General features: G+C 46.0%; 1 protein-coding gene and 2 long non-coding RNA genes across 4 annotated transcripts in view; 1 reads left to right on the top strand and 2 right to left on the bottom strand.

The window, feature by feature from the left end:
- Positions 1–123: 123 nt before the first annotated feature.
- Positions 124–23,790, bottom strand: part of LOC307216337 — a 355,708-nt gene continuing 332,041 nt past the window's right edge. Inside the window, exon 2 of the long non-coding RNA XR_013839036.1 lies at positions 124–5,980. This is a non-coding gene — a long non-coding RNA (uncharacterized lncRNA). The remainder of the gene's footprint in view (positions 5,981–23,790) is intronic.
- Positions 124–23,790, bottom strand: part of SLC29A3 (solute carrier family 29 member 3) — a gene marked incomplete at its 5' end in the record, with an annotated part of 37,562 nt that continues 13,895 nt past the window's right edge. For both annotated transcript variants that reach the window (XM_079976363.1, XM_079976362.1), the window contains 4 exons: positions 124–6,853; positions 8,651–8,813; positions 10,341–10,567; positions 14,881–14,963. In XM_079976363.1, the coding sequence (XP_079832489.1) occupies positions 6,178–6,853; positions 8,651–8,813; positions 10,341–10,567; positions 14,881–14,963 (1,149 nt within the window). In that variant the 3' untranslated portion in view covers positions 124–6,177. The remainder of the gene's footprint in view (positions 6,854–8,650; positions 8,814–10,340; positions 10,568–14,880; positions 14,964–23,790) is intronic.
- The window catches only part of LOC307216357, a 621,279-nt gene continuing 619,579 nt past the window's right edge, over positions 22,091–23,790 (top strand). The window contains exon 1 of the long non-coding RNA XR_013839058.1: positions 22,091–22,542. This is a non-coding gene — a long non-coding RNA (uncharacterized lncRNA). The remainder of the gene's footprint in view (positions 22,543–23,790) is intronic.

Genomic DNA, 23,790 nt, shown 5'->3' on the forward strand with positions numbered 1-23,790 from the left:
AGGATGGCTCGACCTCACCACTTGGGCTGCCCCTGGGGATTCCCCTCGGGCAATGCCACCTGCAGTATTCTCACCATCTAAGTTTAACTTTAATGCAGACCAGACACCAGAATACACCAGCACTTAAAAAAATAAGAATTCTCTTTTATTAGTACTACTAAAATGACAAGGTTGTGTTTCGAAAAAATGCTGTTCATTTAGGCTTGACTAGTTCACAGAGAGTGGCTTGCAGTAGAACCCAAGACATGATTTACAAGCATATAGTGTTAAGGAAAACCTGGGTATTTCAAGACAGGAAGTGCAAGAGGAAAAGCTAGTGGATTTGGCCTGTGTTGGGACGGGAGTGCCCATCACCTGCCAGGGATTGGGGGCAGGAGCTAAAAACCCAGCAAACACTTTCAAACACACAGAGACATGTATTGGGCTATCTGTTCCAAATAAACATTGCAAAATGTTTCCAGGGTTGAGAGAAGGCTCTGTAGTGTGCAGATGCCAATGCAGTCAGCATTGGACATAGCTGCCTTCTGTGGCAAATTCACAGGACCAGTTTGTTAAATCCAGGAGAGAAAACAATACATGGTCAACACATTTCCAGGGTAAGCCAACAGCTTAAATGATGGTTACTTTGCATGCAGTCAAACAGAACTGTAGGTCAACCAACCATTTATCTAGTCTTCACCATCTGGAAAGGAAATATTTCTAGTGTTTTAATTTCCTGAAAGTAGTGCAGTCAAGGAGAGTCAAAGCAGCTTTATTTTCAAGGAGACCGAGCAACCACAAATGCTTGTTGCTGGCACTGTCCTCATACACAGGTCTCAATGCAACAAGTTGTAGAGGCAGGTGGTTTTGGCCACTGCTGCGGGCTCAAGAAGAACATTAAACAGGTTTGCAGACAGTCACATACTTGACAGCCAGTGATAAACTAAACTGTCTCCAAACAGTTAAGGTTGGTGGCTTTTTTGCCTCTTTCAGACCACAAATAACTAGCAGAGTTACACATGGACTGGTGGACTACTAAGAAGAATAAAAGGCTTTTGGGCTTGTGACTTGTGAACCTTTGTAAATATTTGCTAGGTTGATGTTAAGAGTAACATCCTTACTGACGGTTGATGTTAAGAGTAAGTACTAGAGAGAGTATCTGCTACCTTATGCCACTGCTGCAGGGATCGGGTGATTCACTGAGCATTCATCCCCATCTGTTTACAGGGAGATCAGACTGACAGTGGCTATTTAATGTGCATTCACCCTAGTTTGTTTGCAGGGAGGTTACACAACATCATGTCATATCCCAAACTTTCCATTGCTTTTTCCTGTCATTTTCCCTACCGCAAAGGGAAGCGGGTCTATAGGCAAGACCTCCCAATCAACAACAAATATTGCAACCTCAGCTTGCTGGTATGTTACCGAACCCCACCTGAAAACAGTGACAGTGTGGAAGTGCTCATAAGTTCCTCAGCACTGGCTGAATCTGCCAAGGTGCCACTTTCAGTGGTCCGATTAGATCTGAGCTATGCTCTCCAGGAATGAATGGATGGTCTAGCATTCTACTGTAGCCACACCAGAAATTTGGGGGAGCTGGGAAGGGCAGAGAGAAGCTAATGGAGAAAACACAGCTTTGGTCTTGTTTATATATTTCTCCACACACACAAACACACAGCTCATTCCAAAACGGATGAATGTAAGGATGCCTCCGAACCTTTTATCTGTGCTATTTTCCAAGTGGAAAAGCGAACGTGAAGTGTGAGACTAATCAAAGCCAGTCAGCCTGTGTCATAAATCCATGCAGCAAAGACCCAAGGATTTCCTAATGGAACAAGTATTCACTTACGATTTCCATAGTTTACACTACGACATATCACAAACCATAAAAGCTGCAGCCCCTCCATCACATGCCTAGTAAATTTTCTGCTCACATCTGGTTTCATGTTTATTTCTAAATTACATATAAAGCTATACTCTGCGTGCATTACTAGTGATCCCAAGCTAAACACCGAATGCACACTTAGGGTGCTCCATCCTCAGTTACTGCTGTCAATCATGTCAGTTTACTATCTACTAGCTCTGTTCTTTCTTAGATCCAGTAATAAAAACCAGCAGGAGGGTGCGGTTTTTTTTGGATTTTTTTTGTTTTAAAGCACAGCTATCAGATCTCTTAAAACAACAAGAAGAACAACTTTCCTGCTCGTAACAGATGCCATCAAGCCCACATTCCCACACATGATGTGTGATATGGTCTTCGGAGACGAGGTCAGATTATTTTCCAATTAGCATTCTGTCAAGTGTTAAATAACGGAGCCACAGAGAGCTGCGCTTTTAAGTCTTTCTCTAATTCATCCCCCAGACAGACCTAGCATTTGACAAATCTGCCACATCTTAAGCTGTGCCAGTGGTTCAGTTAGTTGTACAAACCTTGGAATCACACCCCCTGGGAATCTCTCCGGTGTGACTGACACCCTGTTGTTCTTGTGCAAGCTGAAAGTAATTCTATGGACCTTGCACAGGGGAGGGTCTTGGGGGTGGGGTGGGGACTCACAGTGCTTTAACTACACATAGAAAGAGGATGCTGACTTCATTAACAATGCCCTAACATTTAAAAGTTATGCCTGGCACCCTCCTCAATCCTTTATTTGCTTCCCAGCTCCCTATATGGAAATCGCTTGCAGGCGTCACAACATCTTGTGAGCAGACACATCTTCGCTCCACCCCCATTGCACGTGCAATGAAACAGATGTGTTTGGATTCTTCACAAGGACCAGTACACACACACACACACACACACACACACACATACACACACACACACACACACACACAGAGGGTTGGGGGGACATGTAAATGTCATGCATGCAATAAATTCTGAGATGTGAAGAGGTGCAAGACAGTGAAACCCAAAGCCAGCTTAACGCTTTCATCGGGTGCTTACGAGTTACATCTTTGCCTGAAAAAATAACCCTCTACAACGGCACATTGCCTGAGTTCAAATGAGTACATACTTCATGATGTTGAGATATCAGACACAATTTTGAAGCCTGCTGAATTGTGCGACATCTTCTTCTAGTCTTCCTTTTTGGCTTATACATATTGGAAAATGTAGTTTTGCTTTCTCCCTCTCACAGCTCAATCCTATACATATCTACTCAAAAGTAAATCCAGATATTTTCAGCAGAGCTTACTCCCAGCAGGGCTGTGCATTCCAGAGGACCACAGCCTGAAGCTAAACCAACCAATGATGACTGTGATTAAGATAAACTTCAAGACATTGAGCCACATCTGTTCGATTTTTTTTTTTTTTTGCCCAAACATTTCCACAAATTTCAGAAGCCTTACTCTTCCAAAGCATCCAGTCCTTTTAGCTAAAGAAACAACGTTCACCAGCATGGGAACATTATTGTGGTATTTAACCACTGGCACCCTGTTGTGTGCTTTGAAGAAATCTTAATAACCATTTGCATTACTACTTTATACAAGTAAAAGTTAGCACTGAATTCAGTTCCAAAAGGTGTAGATCAGGCTTCCTCAAACTCGGCCCTCCAGATGTTTCTGGCCTACAACTCCCATGATCCCTAGATAGCAGGACCAGTGGTCAGGGATGATGGGAACTGTAGTCTCAAAACATCTGGAAGGCCAAGTTTGAGGAAACCTGGTATAGATCAAAGATGGGAAAACCTCCTGATGTTGGACTAGAACTCCCATTATCCCTCACCACTGGACATGCTAGCTGTGGCTGATGGTATTTGGAGTCCAATGACATCTGGAGGGCTACAGGTTCCTTCCCCATCCCTGGTTTACATGGAGCAGGATTAACCTATCAGTCACTGAGAGATCCTACAGAATTACTCAAGAGTTCAATGGGACTTACTTCCAGGTAAGAGGGTATAGGATTGCTCTCTCTAGTCAAAGTAAAGGCATGCTGTCAGATAATAAAGGACACAGCCAAGACCTTGCTTCTTCACCAGTTGAAATAAAAAGCATGGGCTGTAGCGGCACGTCACTTTTGTCAGCTGCCATGCCATCCCTCTGTCAAATTTTGTTTGGAACAATAAACCTGGCAAGCTGCATCTCAAAGGAAAAGGTGCAATGCAAGTGCTAGGATGCCTTTTCTTGTTGAAAGCATTTACTTGGAAACTCTAGTTAGGCTTTTCTGGCGTTTCCTCCTTATTAACCATATGCCATGAACACATTTCTGCGAGCCAGCGTTTGCCGAGATAATGTAAAGGAAGAACTGGAGAGTGGGAAAGAGGCCGCAACAATCTCCTGCTTGCTAAATACTTCCTCTACAAATGCCTACAGAGGCCATTCGCCTGTTCCCTTTCAAGCTTTCTTCCAGTTTCAAAACCTTTCACGTGGGAAAAATGGGTTAAACATGGAAGTGGGTTTTGCTAGGTGGGGACGTTAGGAGTTGTCGTCCTAAACACCTGTAGGTCACCAGGATTTTTAATTTTTTTTTTTTACAAAAGCCAACCAGTCTGGGTAACAAAGGATTATTATTATTATTTTCCATAAGCCAACCAGTCTGGGTGGGTAGAACTGTGAAACACCTCTCCCCTACCAGTTTCCTGCCCTTGCATTTACTTTGCAAAATAAGCCTCTTCCATTTCCATTAAAATGGCTGGTTCTGCCCTCAGCAAACAAAGCTCAATGATGTCATCCCCCATCCTCCTCATGACGCAAGGAACAATGGCGTCCTGGACTAATTCTGCATACGTTTACTTCAAAGCTTTTGCCAGTGCTTAGAATGCAAGAGCCTGCTGGATCAGGCCAACAGCCCATCTAGTCTAGTACCCCGTTCTCACTGTGGACAAACAGAAAAACCTATGGCACGCCCACAAACAGGAGCCACGCACAAGGGCAGCACTCTTCCTTCTCGCAGCTTCCAACAACTGTTGTTCAGAAGCCTACTGCCTTCAGCAATGCAGCTAGAACATAACCATCGTGGCTATTAGCTGCTGATGGCCTTAACCCATGAATTTTAAGCTTGATTTCCCTGCTTTAAATGGGGATTTCAATAGCAGCTGTGATTTGGGTGCATTTTGAGAAGCTGGGATTGAGAGTGCATAATGGCTCTAAGGCCCCAGGCAATTAATAACCACACCTCTACAAGTACACTGGGTGACATGAGCAATTCTTACCCTGCTCCCCATTTCAGCTCTCCTGTGCTTTTTAAAGTTCTGGTCCCGGGATGAAGAGTCCTTGCACTCTCAGTTTCTGGATAATCAAGGTTCCTTGGCATTTGCCCTTCACTCTAGGGACTTAGCTAGAAGGACATGTTGAATGTTGCTTAATGACACCCTCTTTTCACCTGGCATCATTCCATGATTTCCCCTTATTAAAAACAGCTGCTGAGAACTCTTCCCACCTGGTATGTATATTTGCTACCTGCTCCCATAGCATGAATACAACAGAACCTGCTCAAAAGGCATATCCCCCCCCCCAAGAGGGTTTGCATAAGATGTCTCTCAAGAAACATGCAGCAAGTTAACTGCTCCTTCAGAGAGTTTTTCCATAACAATTGCTATTATTATTCTTTTTAACAATTTGTAGATTTCCTGCAATAAAAAAAGTCAAGAGTCCAGCATCTAATTTCCCAGTATCCTTGGCAAAATGTAAGTGGTTCCTTTTCCCATTGATCCTGTAAGGCAAAATATGTACAAGTACAAAAAACATTACGAACAAACACACTGTTAAACATGACACAGAAAATGGGGAAAGTCTCAAGCGACGCATCGCAAGTGTGTGAATTTGGCCCCTGTATTTTGTGATATGCTTCTAAGCGTCTTCCCTGCTGCTACAGTCAAGAGAGTTCGGATCACGTCCTGAAAAACAAGGAAATGGTTGCTTTCTGAACATGATTGAAAAATAAAAATAAATAAAATCCTTGTACAGTTGTACCTTGGAAGTCAAACAGAATCTGTTCCGGAAGTCCGTTCGACTTCCAAAATGTTTGAAAACCAAAGCGCGGCTTCTGATTGGCTGCAGGAAGCTTCTATAGCCAATCGGAAGCTGCGAAAGCCCCATCGGACATTCAGCTTCCAAAAATCATTTGAAAACCAGAACACTCACTTCCGGGTTTGCGGCGTTCGGGAGCCAACATGTTCGAGAACTAAGCTGTTTGAAAACCAAGGTACAACTGCACCCCAAAGCTCAGGGGATGGACTTGAATCTTCCCCTTGCTTCCTTCTACATGAGGTGGACAGCAAGAACCGAGAAGACGGATCCCAAAGCCAGCCCCAACTGCAAGAACATCATCATCAATACTCCGGCTGCCTCTGACAGCTCTTTTGGTGTGACTTTGGGGCCATACATCATGGCTAATGTATTCAGGTAGCCGTTGCTGAATCCGAGCAATACTGTGAAGACCACCGGATAGGCATCCTGGGTGAAGAAGACCTTCGCGATGTGTTTCCGAGGTTGGAAGTTGCACAGCATGAAGACTGGCACGAAGAAAGTTCTCAGCAGAACCAGAGTCGGCAGCAACTTGCTCTTTGGTCCAGGGGCCTGGATCCAGACGGTGATCTGCCGTCCGCACCAGTCGGCAAAATTGTACAGAAGGAAACTAGTGAGGGGTGTGAAGTACTTGTCCGTCCATAAGCTCCCTGGGACCTTGTCGACAGACTCTATGCTGGATGAGATTGCAGGGAAGATGATGATAGAGATGAAGTAGACGTAGAAGACACAGAAGCCCAGCACGCCCATCTCCTTTAGGATGGATCCCAAGGGAGGGATTCTTCCTCTCTGGTTTCTGTCTGGGGGAAGCAGGCTGGTGTTGCCTGTGGCTGTATCACCATCCTCCAAATAGTCACTAGGCAAGACACATGGTGGCTGCGTGCTGCCCTGTCGCCTTTCCATATAGTACCTGAAATAAAAGAGGCACAGAAAAAAGGCTAGTGTCAGGAAGCCCAACAAAGATGGCAAAACTAAAGACTGAAACGGAAAGGAGATAATCATCAAAGAGGGCAACAGTGCCAGAAGCCACGGTTTGTATATGGTTCGATCCTTTGGAAGAAGCTGAAGGATCTCAGGTGGCACAACAAATCTCTGGCTTGCCACTGCTAGTCAGAGAAGACTAATACTTTGTTTGTGTTGTGAGTCATTTATTCAAGGTCCTGTAGCTTGGGGAGTGTATGAATGAGCCAGGAGTGTCTGAGCAGACGCGACAAGAGAGGAGAAGGCTGGTGGATCCTATTCCAATGATCCATGTTATGGAGAAGCATGGAGTGCTGAGACGGGAGGGCTGGACATATGGGAGATCTAGACAGCCACAGACCATCTCTTCTACATCAGCCCCTTGCCAGCATGGTCAACGGTAAGGGATGATGGGACCCATAGCAGAGCAACATCTGGAGAGCACAACTTTGGCTGCCCCTGCTTTAAAGGCACATCTGCATTCCTATCCCTATCTTGCAGATCTGCAGTGAAGACTCAAGAGATAGTGGCCTGCCAAGCAAGACTAGAGATCTGACAACTTGTCCTCTTAGCCACTACAACACCAGCTGACAGTGAGTCTCTGGGTGGCAACAGCACTACCTCCCTAGCTGTCAGGCGGCTGCCAGCAACTCCCATGACGCCCAGGAACATACAAAGACAAGGAAATGATTCTTACCATCCACTTTTATTCAGTATTCACAGAGAGGCTTTGGAACCCAGCCTCTTGGATAACTGTGTTGTCCCGAGTGACTCTCCACCCTGACCCATCTCTCCCACTTCCTCATTTGTCATCCCTACGGGTGCTGACAAGCGCCCTCTACCTTTGAGCTCTTTGCTCTTCTACATTCAAGGCTTGCCGGGTTCTGGGAGAGGGGGGTCTGGAATGCTTTCTAAAGACAGTGTGTCTGTCATCTGTCGCCCACCCCCCGGTGTTTCCTCTATCTCTTCCCCTTCTCCCATTATTTCCCAACTTTCCCCCTCATCTGCCTGAGCTGTGACCTCCCTTAAACCCCTCTTCCTCTTCTCTGGAAGAGTCAGGCTGGGGAGGTGGTCTCCACCATTCCTTCTCTGCCCAGTCCCTGACAATAGCAGAGGCAGGGAGGCGATATAGACAGGAGCAATTCTGCAGAGGTCAGATAAGAATCCACATAAAGCTCCTCACCAAGTATTCCTGCATCATAGGAGACTACCTCTAAGGCAACAGCGGCCTTAATTGGTACCAGGAAATTAGCAGGCAATGGCTCACAAGCTTGTTATTTTCAACCTACAGTTGGAAAACACACTGGGACTGGCCTGCGTCACTTAAGCGAGAGCTACGAACCATAGTGATTTCAAGAAGTCTCGTAGCAACAGCGTGAATGCTAGATTCAGAAGCAGCTCTGCCACAAGGCTGAAACAGCTTGCTGGCCCCGGGGCGTTAGGGTTAGAAGCCACAGTCACCAGCACTATCTAAGTGGTTCATAGCTTCTCAAGCAACCATGTTTGTGTGTGTGTGTGTATCTGTGTGCACCGTGGTAAATCCCACAGTTCCTGTCTGCTTTTCTTTTTCATCAAATCAGGAAGTTCAGCTGGAGAGAGCAAACAGGGGGAAAGAGTCAGCACATTTTCCACTTAGGGCAGAAGGGGACCTCCACAAAAAGGCAGGAAGCATCGAGAGGAAGCTGTTTTGGAACTCAGCCATTAAGGCACACGCTGCGTGGCAACCTGATGGTCCAAGGGGATTTACCTGGAATACTCCAGCTTGGGAAGGATCAAGTACATCCCAATACACAGAATAACGAAGAGGTCTGCTGTCAGGAAGTAGGCCAAAGCACTGTCTGTAACATCAGGTGCCGCTGCCAGATCCACCACCAATGCCACGGCGCTCACTGTTCCTCCCATGGCCTGACCTACATGGCGAGGAAAGAGGGCGAGGAAGGAGAACAAAAGTCAATGAACTGTGAAATAAGCCCTGGGTCTGACAGAGCCAGACACTTGCAGCAGGGAGTGGCTCTGAATGAGACAAGCTGGAACTGGGGAAAGTGACAAAAGCAGTAATTAGGGAAGTTCGCAATTCAGCTGCATTTGCTCTGCAGTGTTATCTAACCAGAGATCCTGCGATTTTGGTTTGTTCTGCTCACAACCGATTTACCTTTGGCCACTTGTGTCCTTGCTCTTGTTAACTTGTGGGTTGTTTTTTTCTTCATCCCAAGACCCTCTTCTCACATGCATGTCTTGGATTAACAATGGTAACATCCCATTGTGAGGTTTGGGAAGGGTTAGCTTTTGTTTCACAGCAAAAACCACACAAGTGTTGAAGGATTTCTGCATTTGAGCAATGACACTCTTGCAAGAATCCTCAGGTTCCCTTCCCGCCTCCCCAGAAAAAAAACATTTATGTAAAGATGGCTTCATGTAATTGTTTTTTTCACACACAAGAAAGCAAGTAAATCAACAGGGAAATGTCACCAAGCCATGCTTAAAAACCACCCCAATTTCTAGAAGGGCTAAGCTTAAATTGTTTTGACTGAGACTGGATGAAAAATGTACGGGCACAATTCCACCCCGACTTGCAATTCTGCGAAATAGCGTTTCTGTGGTCTAGTGGGTAAAGCCTTTTGGCCTCCTGGTTTTGTTGCCAAATTGTTTCTTTTATGCAGGCAGAGTGTGGCTTTCTTGATCTGCACTAAAAATAAAGATATGCTCCAGTACTCTGCAAATACTGGGAGGTTTCCAACAGGGGGTCTGGTGAAAGTCTGCACAGTGGGTCAACCCCCCTAATAACATTCTTTGCTACAGCCTAGAAAAAAAAAAAAGAAAACCTGAAACCTCTGTATTGATTTTAGCATCTCTCTTCCCACCTCGTCTCTCTCAAAGCACATTTCCAGTGTTATCAACGTCTGCTAAACCTCGAGGGGCCTCATCATTCATAGCTGCAAACTTGGAACTCATCAGTTATGGAAATGAATGTTAATGCTGAATATGAAATGAGACAATGCAAAGTTTCATATTTTTTCCCTGAGATATAAACAAACACAGAGCTGAATGCAGATGTTTTCTTTTCGTACGAAAAGTTAACTCTGTTTTCCCAAACCGAAATACTGCAAGGCTGGACCTCTGAGGAAGAAATAAGAACCAAGGAAAGTGGGCGGAGGGGGGAAATCCACATAAACCGGAGAGTCAGCTTGCTTAATCTGCTGAGCTTCCTTCGGAACTTCCGTCCGACAACACTGTGCGGTTCTTTATTTTCAAAAAGTCATCTTCTGTTAACTTCGTTCAGACTGAATGCATCATCATGGGACTAGGCGCTGCCAAAACCTCAAGCCTAAAAGACAGCACATGCATCCTGCCCACGAAGAAAATTTAAAGCAATTGGAGAAGCCCTGTCTCATGTGCTACAGTTTCCAGCCGGGGGCATCCCAGGGAGGAGACTTAACCTGAAATCAGCGCTTGGGAATTCCGCATGGGAAAGCTTCCCGTCAGGCCGAAGACGCTGCTGCTGAAGATGGTGGCAGCGCTGCTGGAGACAACCACGCAGACGATGGTGATGACAAAGAAACCCAAAGTCCAGGCGGAGGTGTCCACTTTCACCAGCACGGTGATCACCACCAAGGCAGCCAGCATGGTGACCAAGGAGGAGAGAATGCGCACGCTGACAGAGACCCTGGAGGAGAAAGGCAAGCGGGGTTATAGCATGTGGCTTCTGTGCAAGAAGAGCCCCCTGTTCTTTTCCTTCTACCCTCCTGACTGGGTGTTGCTCAGCAGCACCAAACGGAAGGACACACGAGGCACAGGAGACGTCCCAGGCAATGAGGAGGTGGGGAAAGGCAGAGGGAAGGAGAACCACGTTGCACAAATCAAGAGAGAATACCAGCGGCAGAGGCAGGAACCAAGGAGCCCCGTTCTGGCTTCTCACGGCTGGGTGTGCAATGCGCCGTCTCCCCTGAGAGCCAAGTGCTCAGCCTAAACACATCAATTTATGCAGAAACCTACATTAAGAGGCAAATATACCAGTTAGCATTGAGATGTTACAATGAAAGGGCACGTTGAGCAGGTTCACTAAGGGAAAACGGGGCTTTTGAGATCTTTCCTACATCCAAAATCAAAACAAGGCCAAGTGCATACCCGAATAAGACTGCTAATCTGTCCTCCCCCCCCCATCTATCTGCTATAAACAAATGGGCCCTGCGTTTAAAACTAAGCCTTCCAGCTCTTTTCTAGCTGAAAGTGCCATAAGAGGTGACTTGCCTTTGCACCCAAGCCAAGAGAAGCAGCAGGCATGATGCTACCCTTCCTACATCAGTGTTGCTGCTGCTGGTGGAATGGGGGCAGTGACAGCAGAAGCACAGGACTGGCTCCTCTGTGTGCCCACACAGCCCCAACCTCACCCTGCCCCACTGCCACACCATCCAGGTACGCAGCAAGAACTCTGGTGCTGGGGCACTCGCCTTAAAAGGGCCATTTTACTCTCTCACACAGAGAAAAGCCCAGATCTGCTAGTAAATGCACACTCATTGGGGGGCTTCAGCCAACCACAATTCCACAAGGAGCATACCTAGACAATGCACATGTTTGCATTTCACATTTCAAAGAGTATTCTTCAGCTTCACCCTTAAAAAGACAATGTGTGATATGCTTCACTCCACCTGTTGCCTATCACAGTTTGCATTTTTTCCCATGTGAATCTGAAGAGGATTCTTCATAGAATTGAGATTCTTCATAGAATTTTTTTATAGAATTGTAGAGTTGGAAGGGACCCCAAGGATCATCTAGTCTAACCCCCTGTGATGCAGGAGCTTGCAGCTGTCCCATACAGGGACTGAACCTGCAACCCTGGCGTTATCAGCACCACACTCTAACCAACTGAGCTACCCAGGTGTAAAGTATTTTTTTTAAAAAAAATAGGCAGGGCCTCTCAAGCAGGGCTGCAGGGTGAAATGGACCAGTAGCTTTGTTTCTGGGATAGATTTTGTCTTGTATGCATTTACCTTAATTGTGGAGCATCTTATTGTTACAGCGCCTGAATGCAGTCTTTTTGTGCAGGAAATTCAACATTCTGTCTCACGACAAATGGAATCTTCCTTATTTTCCACGCTGCTTTGTCGAGTTGAAAAGAGTTGTCTGTACTTCTCTCTGGCTGACTCCAAATCTAATACTCACTTTAATCAGCGTTTAGTTGCAAAGGGGGGGAAACGTGGCATTTCCTTCATGCTTCTCACAATGCCTTGCTACAAGCACTGTCCATGAGCCGCCTAGTTATGCCTCCTGTTCGTAAGGAAGGCTGCTGATACGAGAGCCCTCCAATGACTTAAAGGAAGCCAGGTAACTAGAGAGATGAACCAAAGTATGTGCTGCTGCTCTCAACTAATGTTGCAGAGATGGCAGAACCACTTACAAAGAACTTAGGGCTAAAATGGATGGGTGAGGAAGGGCTTGGAACAATAAGCATTCCCCACCCCCATTTATATCAAATGTACAGATTCTACTTTTCTCCCATCAGTCTTTTCTTGATCTACTGTCTCCATAAACCCTGCCAAGTTGGAAATGCCCATTTGCAACAGAAATCACAACAGCAACAGGCAGCAATAACAGGAATGAAGCCTGCCTGGGGAATACTGCAGCCTGGGGAATAGCAATCACATGCTTATCACTACAAGATAATTAGCTGCCTGAACAGGGAGGTTACTTATTATAGACAATGAAGACTTGACTGGCTCCCTTTCAGCAGAGAGGGCAGGGAAGGAGAAAAAAAAAGGCAGAAAATGACCAAGATTCTAGCAGCGGATGGGCATTCTATTTCTCTTTTAGGGATAAGAGACTGCAGTTCAAACATCGTCTTGTGATATACTTCCTCCTTTTAAGAGGATCCAGATGGGATACGCTTCATGCCACGTCACTGAACAAGTTAGAGATGTTGTCTGCCTGGCTCAGGGACTCCCTGAGAAATGCAACCTGTTTGCATGCAACAGTTCCAGAAAGACACAATAAGGAAGCAGAATGGATTGGGTAAACAGAAGCACCACTTTTTGCACACTGAACATGTTAGTTCCTTCCTCGCTCTCTTCTCCCACCCCCCAAAAAATGTCACCTTCACCCACACAGTCAGGAAACCCATTTCAAAAGCATCATCATATTTTAGCCACGAGAGCAGATGCCCTTAACAAGGGTGGAGCACAGAGTAGTCATAAGTTACTCTCTGGAGGCAACTGAACTACAGGGAACTGATTTGCTCAGGAGTTTCCATAAATGCAAGCCAGCCTCATGTGTATTTATGACGCCGAAAACTTAGCATAATAAAACACTTATTGATTATGGATGTGCCACTCAGCAGAATCAACAATGTCCCAAAGATAAATGAATGCTACATTTAAAATGTAATGCATTAAGCACATAATGGCTTTTGCAAAATGGTTTTCCAACCTGGGGAATATTTAAGAAGAGGAGGAGGAGCAGGCGTTCCTATCTCTGGGTGCCCTTCCTTTTTTGCCTTCTGCTTCTTTCCACTTCCAAGGCATAATTTGGAAAACAACTACCGTCGCCACCCGTGTTTTCTGTATTCTGCAATAAAACAGCAGTACCAATGCAGAACATTTGGGCATTAACATTCAGAGAGCTCCATTTAAGCAAACGAGAGCTTTCTCCACTGGAAGATTCTGGAGAACAAGTCTCAGATGTACAGCAGGTGCATTGCGTGGCCACCCCTGGGATTTTCAGGTGGCTTTCCACAGTTTCACTGCTGAAGTGCGCAAAGAATAAGGAAGACGAAAAAGCATCGGCATCCCTAGAACATCACAGGCACAGAAACTACAGCTCCTGCTCGGCAGGGAGCTAAGGAGCTCCAGCACTGGAGTCCTAGTGCAAAGATTTTGACCCAGGAGGTGGGGAGAACTACACAGTGTTGTTTCTCCAGTTCTCTTGGCAGGGGGTGGTGGATATGAAAGAGAAATATCCCTCTGTGCCAGACCAAACCCTGGCCTCTGTTTACTAGACACAAGAAAGTCCGCATGCAAGAGAGATAGGCCTGATGTAGAAAAAAGGAATCACAGGAAGTTGTCTCTCGAGGGAATGCAATGAGCGAGATGCAAGCTTCTAGGCTGTGTGAGAATTTGAGGTTTTAAGTTTGAATAGAAGGGCAAAAGCCTTGAAACTTTATGTGCAAACCTCTGTCTGTCTGTGTGTCTGTCGCTCTAGCTCTCTTCTACCTGTGAACAGATGCTGAATAGACTGTACTGCAGTGGTGTCCAAACATTTTTCAAAGAGGGCCAGATGTGATGAAGCAAAGGGCCGTCAGGGCCGACCAAGGGGCCAACCAAGGTTGTTAACCTTTTCTTAGGATTGAAGTTGTTGAGCTTTTTTTAGGGTCCCCAACCAAAATGGACGTTGGACATGCCCGCTGTACTGTGATTGTCTGTCTCATCCTGGGATAACTTGACTGTGATTGTCTCATCCTGGGATAACTGTCTGCAATATCCTGATTTAGTGGCAGGGGGAGCTTTTAATTGCCTATCAGTGTGTAGTTAAAGTGTAATACGTGGCAATGGCCAGCTGTACAAGCTCATTGCTTGGATGCTGATCTGCCCATTGAATACAATCTCAAGCTGCTAAACGTTTATCTTCCCTTCCCCTTGAATGCCGCTACCCTGGCTCTCATTCTCTTCCTACATTAGGCTACAGGCACATCTGTTCAGGATGAAGTGGCAGACTTGGAAGTCTGCTAGCCTCCCGCAACTGGCATCGCCTGAACAATTTCGGATACTGGCTGCCATCGTCTTGGGACTAAATTAGAAGATGTGACCGCTCTCAGAAGCTTCTCTGCTTCTCAGGGTTTTCTGCGTAACCGATTTGCCCATCAAGCGTTTTTTAGCCCACTGCTGTGCTAACCCTACAGCCTCGGGGGTGGGGGGTGGGGGGAGAGGTGGCGTGGACAGGATTGCACAGAGGGGAGAAAATGGTCATGACTAATGCAGTTGCACTTACTTGTTGACTAGCAGGAAGTTCCCAATCAAGCACAGCACAGAAGGCACAGTGGAAGCCATGGAAATGTAGCTTTCAAAGAAGTCCTAAGGAAGGGAGGAAAAGTGTGTCAAAGAAGGTTGCCAAAACTATGCCTCAGAAAGAACAAAAAGACATGACATGGCTTGTCCCCAAGTCTCCCTGTCACAAGTTGCAGGCACAGCAGCCCAAGGTCACGGCTTCGAAGTGCCCTGAAGCTTTCAGGGCTGCAGACTTTGCAAAGTGATTAACCCCACACCACTCAATTTGTTTAGCCAAGGAGCATGTCTGCTATTGGGAACCTCAAAGACACCCCTTGCTGTATTACTGGCCACTCCACAGTGTGAATCAAATTGTGACCTTTTTCTTAGTTCTCATTAAGGAAGGTTAAAAACACAAGGGGGGGGGAAGGGCTCTTCCTTTTTCTTCTATGAATTGTGCCAGCAGTCAAGATACACAATGTGAACAACGGGGCTAAATTCTCCGCCACAGAAGGCCTGTAATTTAAGATGAAGCCTTTTGTCTGTGATAAGAAATGGCTGTCCCAGGTGAGGGCAAATGTGGCATGTTTTACGCAAGAGATTTCATGGGAGAACAAGAACTGAAATGAGGCAGTGGGGACAGGAGTCAACGTTACTTGGAATCTCTGTGTTCATTCAGAAGACGCAAAGTTTTAGCGCTTAGGAAGGGAGGTTTTAAACCATGTGGGCAAATGTCTACAGAAATCCCATAGTATCCTGCCTGCCTGCCCTGCATCCACACTTGTGCCTCTGTTAGTAATTTGTGGCATCCTAAATTGCTGTTTAGGGGACGCGGGTGGCGCTGTTAGTTAAACCACAGAGCCTAGGACTTGCCGATCAGAAGGTCAGCGGTTCGAATCCCCGCGACGGGGTGAGCTCCTGTTGCTTGGTCCCTGCTCCTGCCAACCTAGCAGTTCGAAAGCACGTCAAAGTGCAAGTAGATAAATAGGTACCGCTCCGGCGGGAAGGTAAACGGCATTTCCGTGCGCTTCTCCAGTTCACCAGAAGCGGCTTAGTCATGCTGGCCACATGACCCGGAAGCTGTACGCCGGCTCCCTTGGCCAATAAAGCGAGATGAGCGCCACAACCCCAGAGTCGGTCACAACTGGACCTAACGGTCAGGGGTCCCTTTACCTTTGAATTACTGTTTACAAAGACTACCCTGTCTACTCATTTGGAAGTGACCAGGCAAGGAAGCTTTTACAGCCTGGGAAAAAGTTACCTCTCCTCACTTTTTCAGTCTTCCAGTGTCCCACAAATTACTAATGTGGGAATGTGTGGATACAGGCAGGTTGGCAAACACTTTTATAGGCTAGTAACTTGTGTGGACTTATTTATAGGAAGTGATTCAGCTGCCCTGCAAATCAAGACGGTCTTCTATTTTACTGCTGCTTAATTCTCCCAAACTTCTCTTCTCTCCCCGCATACGGGAGAACAGAGAATCCCGACGAGAGCTCATCACCTCGATGTGAGCTTGTGTGCACCGAATAGGTTCTGGAAAATTCCAGACAAGCTGGGTGCATTGATCTCAATCGCATTTTCAAGATGTATTTTCTTTGATCTCCTGTATCAGCCCAATAAGCCTTCAGTGACCAGCGCTCTAAATCAATGAAAACTGAGCTTCATAATGAGATGGTGGGTGGAGAGAGAATGGCCCAGTATTAGCCACAGCTTCTCCAGCACAATGCAATAATTTCAGGCAAAATTATTAGTTAAATAGTTAAATATATACGTTTTGTCTTTTTTCTAAAGGGGGAAAAATTGCCCAGTGGTGTTAGCAAAAAGTCCGCCCCGTGCTGCCAAGATGCTTTTGCAAAGTGGCTTTTTATTCAGCTTAATCTCAGCAGCAGAAGCAGCTGGGTTCCTGCTGGGCTAAAAAAGCAGTTCAAGCCCTGGGTGACGGAGCAAGGCACTAGAGCGTTACCTGGATCACAGGGCATGAAATTAGCAGCAGCCAGCAGGTTGGAGCCAAGAATAGCTTGCAGTTGTGAGCTCATCTTCAGATAGCCAAGACCTGCTTCTAACGAGTCTGTGCGGGGCCAACGAACTCCCCGCCCCCGCTGCTCACTCATCACACCCCAACACCGAACGCCCGGACAGAAGCTGACTCCCAAAGCAAGCTGCTCTGTTGGAAATTTCAATAGCTGTAAAAGGGCAACCGCGCCCATCAGTTGCCCAGATTCACAGTTCTGTCGACCGGATTTTGAATGATGGAACATCCCTATTTTATTTTGTTTCGTTAGCGCTTTTTAGGAAGTGATTGTAGTCAAAGAGGCAGAGCTATGCATGCCAAGGTTTCTTATTGGCTACAGATTGTGGTTAGCAAGGAAAGAGCTAAACCATGAGTCTGGGTTCAGGCAGCACGTTAAGTCAAACCTTGGCTTAGCTCAACCTGGCATGGGAATAGAAAAGGCCAGGGAGGAGCAATATGTCTGCGAGCTTCTCTCCAGGAGGCCACCCACTCATGTGGTCCTGCTTTAAGTCACAGTTTGGCTTACTGTGTCTTGAGACCCTGCTCTCTGGCTGACAGTTTGTTTCCAGGCAGAATTCAAACAGCAGGTCCGGGTATCTAGAACACTGAATGACCTGGGATCAGAGTAACCAAAGGTCTGTCTGCTTCCATACTATGAACCTCCCTAACTGATGAGATCTCCGTTCTGTGTGGACCTTGTGGTGGAAAGGTGGGGTATAAAATATTTGTGTATATATATTAAAAAGTGGGAATCTTATTCTCCAAGGCTTCCAATGTTTTATACGGGCACCACCCACATATTTCCTAGCTTATCTTTGCAACCTTGAAAACAAAAGAGCTTAAGATATAGCCAAAACTCCCAGACGGGTGATTTCTGCACACCATGTTCTATATATTTCTGTTCTGGCATGGAATCGGGAAAGACACACAGCCCTGATCACAAGGCAGGCTTAGATAAAGCAGGCCCTTGTGCAGGAGAAGTTTCATGGCTCAATGAAAAGGACACATGCACTGAATGCAGGTGGCCCCAGGTTCAAAACACAGTAACTCCAGGGCTGGAAACGTCCCCTATCGGAAACCCTAAAAAGCCACTAGCAGACAGTGCAGGCAATACTGATGGGCCACTGACCTGATTTAGCAAAACGGCATCTTCCTATGAGACCCCGTTCCTATCAGATGCACCATGCTATACATCCAGCTTGCTATGTGAACCTGCCAGCATCACCTTTGCATTTCCTGATTCCAAGGTGTATCCAGCATTAGCCTAAGATGCACCTGTTAAGCACCTGAAGTGTGCAACCACTGGCAGTGAGAAGAAGGGAGGCTAAAAAGAACTGACTCCATCACCCATGGTGACCAATTTAGCTTACTGCACAGGCTGAAGGAAGTTAAGGAAACACTATGCAAGGATGCCATATAGCACTCCAACACCCAAGTCATGACACTCTCCGCAAAAGGCCAATGGTGATGTGGTCTAAAGCTCCGGGGTTGTCTGACACCTGGTTAGGTTGGATGTCCCACCTTGTTTCCTGATCAAACCTTTAATCTCCCTGTGCCTTGATTTCTTCCTCTTTGTAGAACTGCGGCATTCGCACCAGTTCCCCACAGTCATTTGTTATTAGGAGAAATTACTGACTGTGCTGCACCCTGAGAAACCACCAGATGGAAGGAACTATAATTAAACAGCAGACTGCAGGAGATTGCTCTGCTTTGCAGGGCCTGGTTCCAACTGGTGCTTAATTTTTAGAAGAGGAGGCAGAGATGCCAGGGCTCCAGCCTCTCCAGAAGCATCACAACTTTTCGATCTGGAAGCCCTCCTTCCTAGCAATGCGCAGCTCTCTGCACTTTCTGTAGTGCTGAGGTTACTCCATGCCTGCTCAGAGATCTTTTCAATTATTCTTTTGCCACACGTTTCAGGGCCGAGCGGTTCAGAGGATGGTTAGAGACATGGAAAAGAAAGGAACTGGTGAAGGAACTGCAGTCACTTCCACATCATACACTTGGGAAGTGTAGTTTGTTATGGGTGCTGACCTCACAGAGCTACAATTCCCAGTACTAGTAACAAACTACAGACCCCAGGATTCTCCCTGAACGTGGTAGAAGAACGCTTTAAATATATGGCATAGATGTGACCCAGGTATATTTAGCTGGGACAAGAGAAGACTAAGGGGGAGGGGGATGTGATAGCCCTCTTAAAATCCCCGAAGGACTGCCAAACAGAGGGGAAAGCCTTGTCCACTAGGTACCTCATAGGATAGAACTAGATTTAACCTGTTCAAGTAGGGTTGTTGTTGTTGTTTAGTCGTTTAGTCGTGTCCGACTCTTCATGACCCCATGAACCAGAGCACGCCAGGCACTCCTGTCCTCCACTGCCCCCCGCAGCTTGGTCAGACTCATGCTGGTAACCTCGAAAACACTATCCAACCATCTCGTCCTCTGACGCCCCCTTCTCCTTGTGCCCTCCATCTTTCCCAACATCAGGGTCTTCTCCAGGGAGTCTTCTCTTCTCATGAGGTGGCCAAAGTACTGGAGCCTCAGCTTCACAATCTGTCCTTCCAGTGAGCACTCAGGGCTGATTTCCTTCAGAATGGAGAGGTTTGATCTTCTTGCAGTCCATGGGACTCTCAAGAGTCTCCTCCAGCACCATAATTCAAAAGCATCAATTCTTCGGCGATCAGCCTTCTTTATGGTCCAGCTCTCACTTCCATACATCACTACTGGGAAAACCATAGCTTTAACTATACGGATCTTTGTTGGCAAGGTGATGTCTCTACTTCTCAAGATGCTGTCTAGGCCTGTCATTGCCCTTCTCCCAAGAAGCAGGCGTCTTTTAATTTCGTGGCTGCTGTCACCATCTGCAGTGATCATGGAGCCCAAGAAAGTAAAATCTCTCACTGCCTCCATTTCTTCCCCTTCTATTTGCCAGGAGGTGATGGGACCAGTAGCCATGATCTTCAAGTAGGGTAGATTAGGAAAAACCTCTTGAGAGTAAGAGGAGTTGGGCAAGGGAACCAATTACCTAGAGAGGTGCTGGGCTCTTCCTCACTGCAGGCCTTCTGGCAGAGGCCTGACAGTCATCTCTTGGGCATGTTCTAGCTCTGTATTTCCTACACCCGGCAGATGATTGAACCAGATACCTACAAGGCCCTCTCCAACTCTATGATCCCACATGTGAGAGTGGAATGGCTGGTGAGCCATTAAGATCAGGCTCTAGTCTTGGACTCCTGAAAACGGGTTATCCGTGGCACCAAATCTGGGCTGCTATGTCAATACATTAAAAGGCAACAACAAAATCTTCTGTGACTTTACTAGGCCATTAGTGCAAGCCAGTGCTTTCTCAAATAATAGGTCAGGCCTCCCCAGCAGGCTGCCAAGGCTTCTTGCTGTGCAATCAACTTGGCATGTTGGACATATATGCACATTAGGCCCCTTTTGCTGGCGTTTCATTTTGCTTGCGCATATCTGGCAATAACACCGGTGTTATTAAAATTCCTGTGCAATGGCAATTCAGCTACAACCATTCTTCAAAGTCTAAGTGCCGAGAAATATTTAAAGCCTCCATTTTCCATTGTTCTTTAGGAAGAGCAGACTCCTTTGGCTTGATCATTCATCCACTTCGAGGCAAATCATGCAAAGCAGAGCAGAGAACAAAGCTATGGGCTCTGGTACAGGGAGTTACTGAAAGGGCAGGCTTGCAGACCAGAAAAAAATGCTTGACGTTAAATGTTCTTAGTGCATTCCACTCAAGAAAGCATAAGCAAATGCAAAGACTCAAATGACGTGCAGGTGAGAAAGGAGCCCATCCCTAGTACAAAACAGAAGTTCATGGCATAACCCAAATTCTGCATAAAGAAAAGCCACATTGTGCACTATTGCATTTATTTTATTGCTTGTTGCAGGCAGTGCATTCTGCTTCTCTTTAGACCAGGAATGCTGTCCAAATGTCTGCCGGCTCCAAACAGCATGGACCCCAATGATGAGACTTGGAAGGTGCCATGTCAGCCATATTTGTAGGGCACTGAATCCCTCATCCCCAGTGTAGCAGAAAACTTATTCAGGAATAAATTCAGCTTCTGTGATTTACTAGACACCACACCCTTCATTTTCAAGTCTATCTTTATACCTATAAGGTTTAGAAACTTGTTTTTGTCACGTACACACCCCTCAAAGGTTTTGGAGATGCTTAACTCTACCTCCAATGACACAACCTGCACTCAAAAGAGTGTTACCAGCAGTGGCATACATATACATGCGACACCTCCAACAAGTCCCACCAAAGTGCACACTACACTTCTCTAGGGGGAAACGAGGCAACATGCCTCTTCCTGACTCTGCAAAGCGATCCTGTCTCTTGCATCAGCTAAAAACCTGTTCCTTCCAAATGTCAAAGGGCAGGAGAGGAGAATAAGGGGTTGTGTCACTGCTGACTTAGCTGTTTATGTCGCATGGATAAAGCATTTCGTTTTTCAGGGTTAGCAAGCCAGCACTTTCCATAAGCAATAAAATTCACTTAGTGGTTTCCTTAGCTCATACTTCTCCCAGTCCAGCCCCCTCAATGCCCTTGTTTAAAGTAGGCCATGTTGCAAGACTGGCTGTATTATGTAAACCTGAGGCCGTGTGTGTGTGTGTGTATGGATCCATATGTAACTTTCATTAACAGCATTTCAGATACATGACCACACTTACTTCTTCCTGCGTATAGCCATAAAAGCTCCCACACAAAAATAAGTCAATTTTACAAAGATGCCACTTGGGAACATTAAAAACAACCAACCAAGTCCACTTGTGCTACTTTAGCTCATTCTCCAAGGCAAGCGTTATATATTCAAGATTGCACTAAAACCTAAAGACCTTTTCTGCACTGGTAAGAGTTGCCCTAAATGCAATGATAAACTAACAAACCTGACGCCAGCCGTGCTGATTCACGCTAGCATGCTGATTTCAATGGGACTTTCTAAGCAAGAATAGTTAACAGTGCAACCTGGGTTGCCTTTAAAAACAAAACAACTTTCCAAACTTAACACCTCAAATTCTAGGGGAATCATTAACAGCTTGACTCACTCATTATTTGCATATCTTAGCATTCTGAGACGGAAAGCATTTAGACACATCTCTGCTTGCAAGACAGTCACGGGTATATGTCACGCAACTCCCAGGCGAAACGTATTCCCATCTCTCTCTTCTCAGGCAGCATGCTAAATCCTCCTCATGGTGCAACTTCAGACACTGTGCTCTCCTGACCTCAGAACAATGAAGTGGGTTTCTTAGAAAATACTGAACTGGAAAACAAAAGAGGACCATTCTGCTATGTGAGGAATCTGCACAGAGTAATTGTCAGTTTGTGCTGGGAAATTTTTCTGACGTCCCAGCAAGTGATCTAAATCAACAAGCTTATTTTGCTTGCATTTAATAAACAAAGATACAGTGGTACCGCTGGTTACATACTTAATTCGTTCCGGAGGTCCGTTCTTAACCTGAAACTGTTCTTAACCTGAAGCACCACTTTAGCTAATGGGGCCTCCTGCTGCTGCCGCGCAGCCACCACGCAATTTCTGTTCTCATCCTGAAGCAAAGTTCTTAACTCAAGGTAATATTTCTGGGTTAGCGGAGTCTGTAACCTGAAGCGTATGTAACCTGAAGTGTATGTAACCCGAAGTACCACTGTACAAACTTTGAAACTGTCTGATCTTGCTCAATAGCTATTTGCAGCCAGCATCCATTCACTTTTACTAATGAACTTGTGAAAGACACCCCCCCACCCCCCACCCCCCGTGGAAAAAATAAAGCACTGGAATGTTTTCCAGAAACTGTTCAGTCACATGTCACTGCTTGAGAATGTACTGTGGAAAATGATACCACTTAACTCTCTAATTCTCCCCCTCCCCAAGCCCCTCCCCCCGTTTGCTGTTTTGTAGAACTGGAGCCTTATCTACTATGAGCCAATCAGCGTTTTCTCAATCTTGCTCCATGCAGCAAACATGGATTAGACTGAATTAGAAACCTCTCATCTTGGATATAATTTAGTTGGGGACTCAGGTATGCGGTCCTCACATACAAACAACATTACGTAAGAAGAATTCTGCTAGATCAGGCTAAAAGCCCACGAGTCCAGCATTCTGTTCTCAGTGGCTACCTTATCTTTCTCTTAAACAGCTCAGCCATTCCTCAGCTTATCTTGATGGCCCATTTGAAGTATTAGCCAAGAGATTCTTTTAGGACACCCAAATCAGAATCTAATCTTGTTTGTGAGGAGTTCTGCTGGAAATTGGGTATGGGGCAATGAACTAAATGTTATATATTAATTGAGCCGAGCTCCAAATAAAGATAAGTTTATCATCCATCTGAACCTGGGAATCAGGTCAGCTTGCCACAGGAAACCACGAATGGTGAGGTCACCTGTCTTTTGGAAGACCTATAAACATGAAAAATGTTGGGTTTATTTTGATGTGGTGGGAACCTTCTTCTCCTCTCTTTTGCTGATGAAAGACTGTCTTCTTGCTGTGAGGTCACAGAATGGGAGAGTCAGAAGGGACCCTGAGGTCTAGTCCAACCCCCTAAAATTCAGGAATCTCAATTAGATAATACATGACAGGTGGCCATCCAACCTCTCCTTAAAAACCTCAAATGGTGGCAAGTCCACCACCTTCTGACAGTCCATTTCACTGTCAGACAGCTCTTACAGCCTGAAAGTTTCTCCTGTTTAGTCGGAATCTCCTTTCCTGCAACTTGAAGCCATTGGTTCGGGTTCTGCACTCCGGAGCAGCAGAAAAGAAGCTTGCTCCAACTTCCATGTGATAGGTATTTAGATATTTGAAGATGGCTATCATGTCTCCTCTCAGCCTCTCCTCTTTTCCAGGCTAAGCATACCCAATTCCCTCAACCATTCCTCATAAGGCTTAGCTT

Source organism: Podarcis cretensis (genome assembly GCF_951804945.1).
Source record: "Podarcis cretensis genome assembly, chromosome: 5".
Classification (NCBI taxonomy): domain Eukaryota; kingdom Metazoa; phylum Chordata; class Lepidosauria; order Squamata; family Lacertidae; genus Podarcis; species Podarcis cretensis.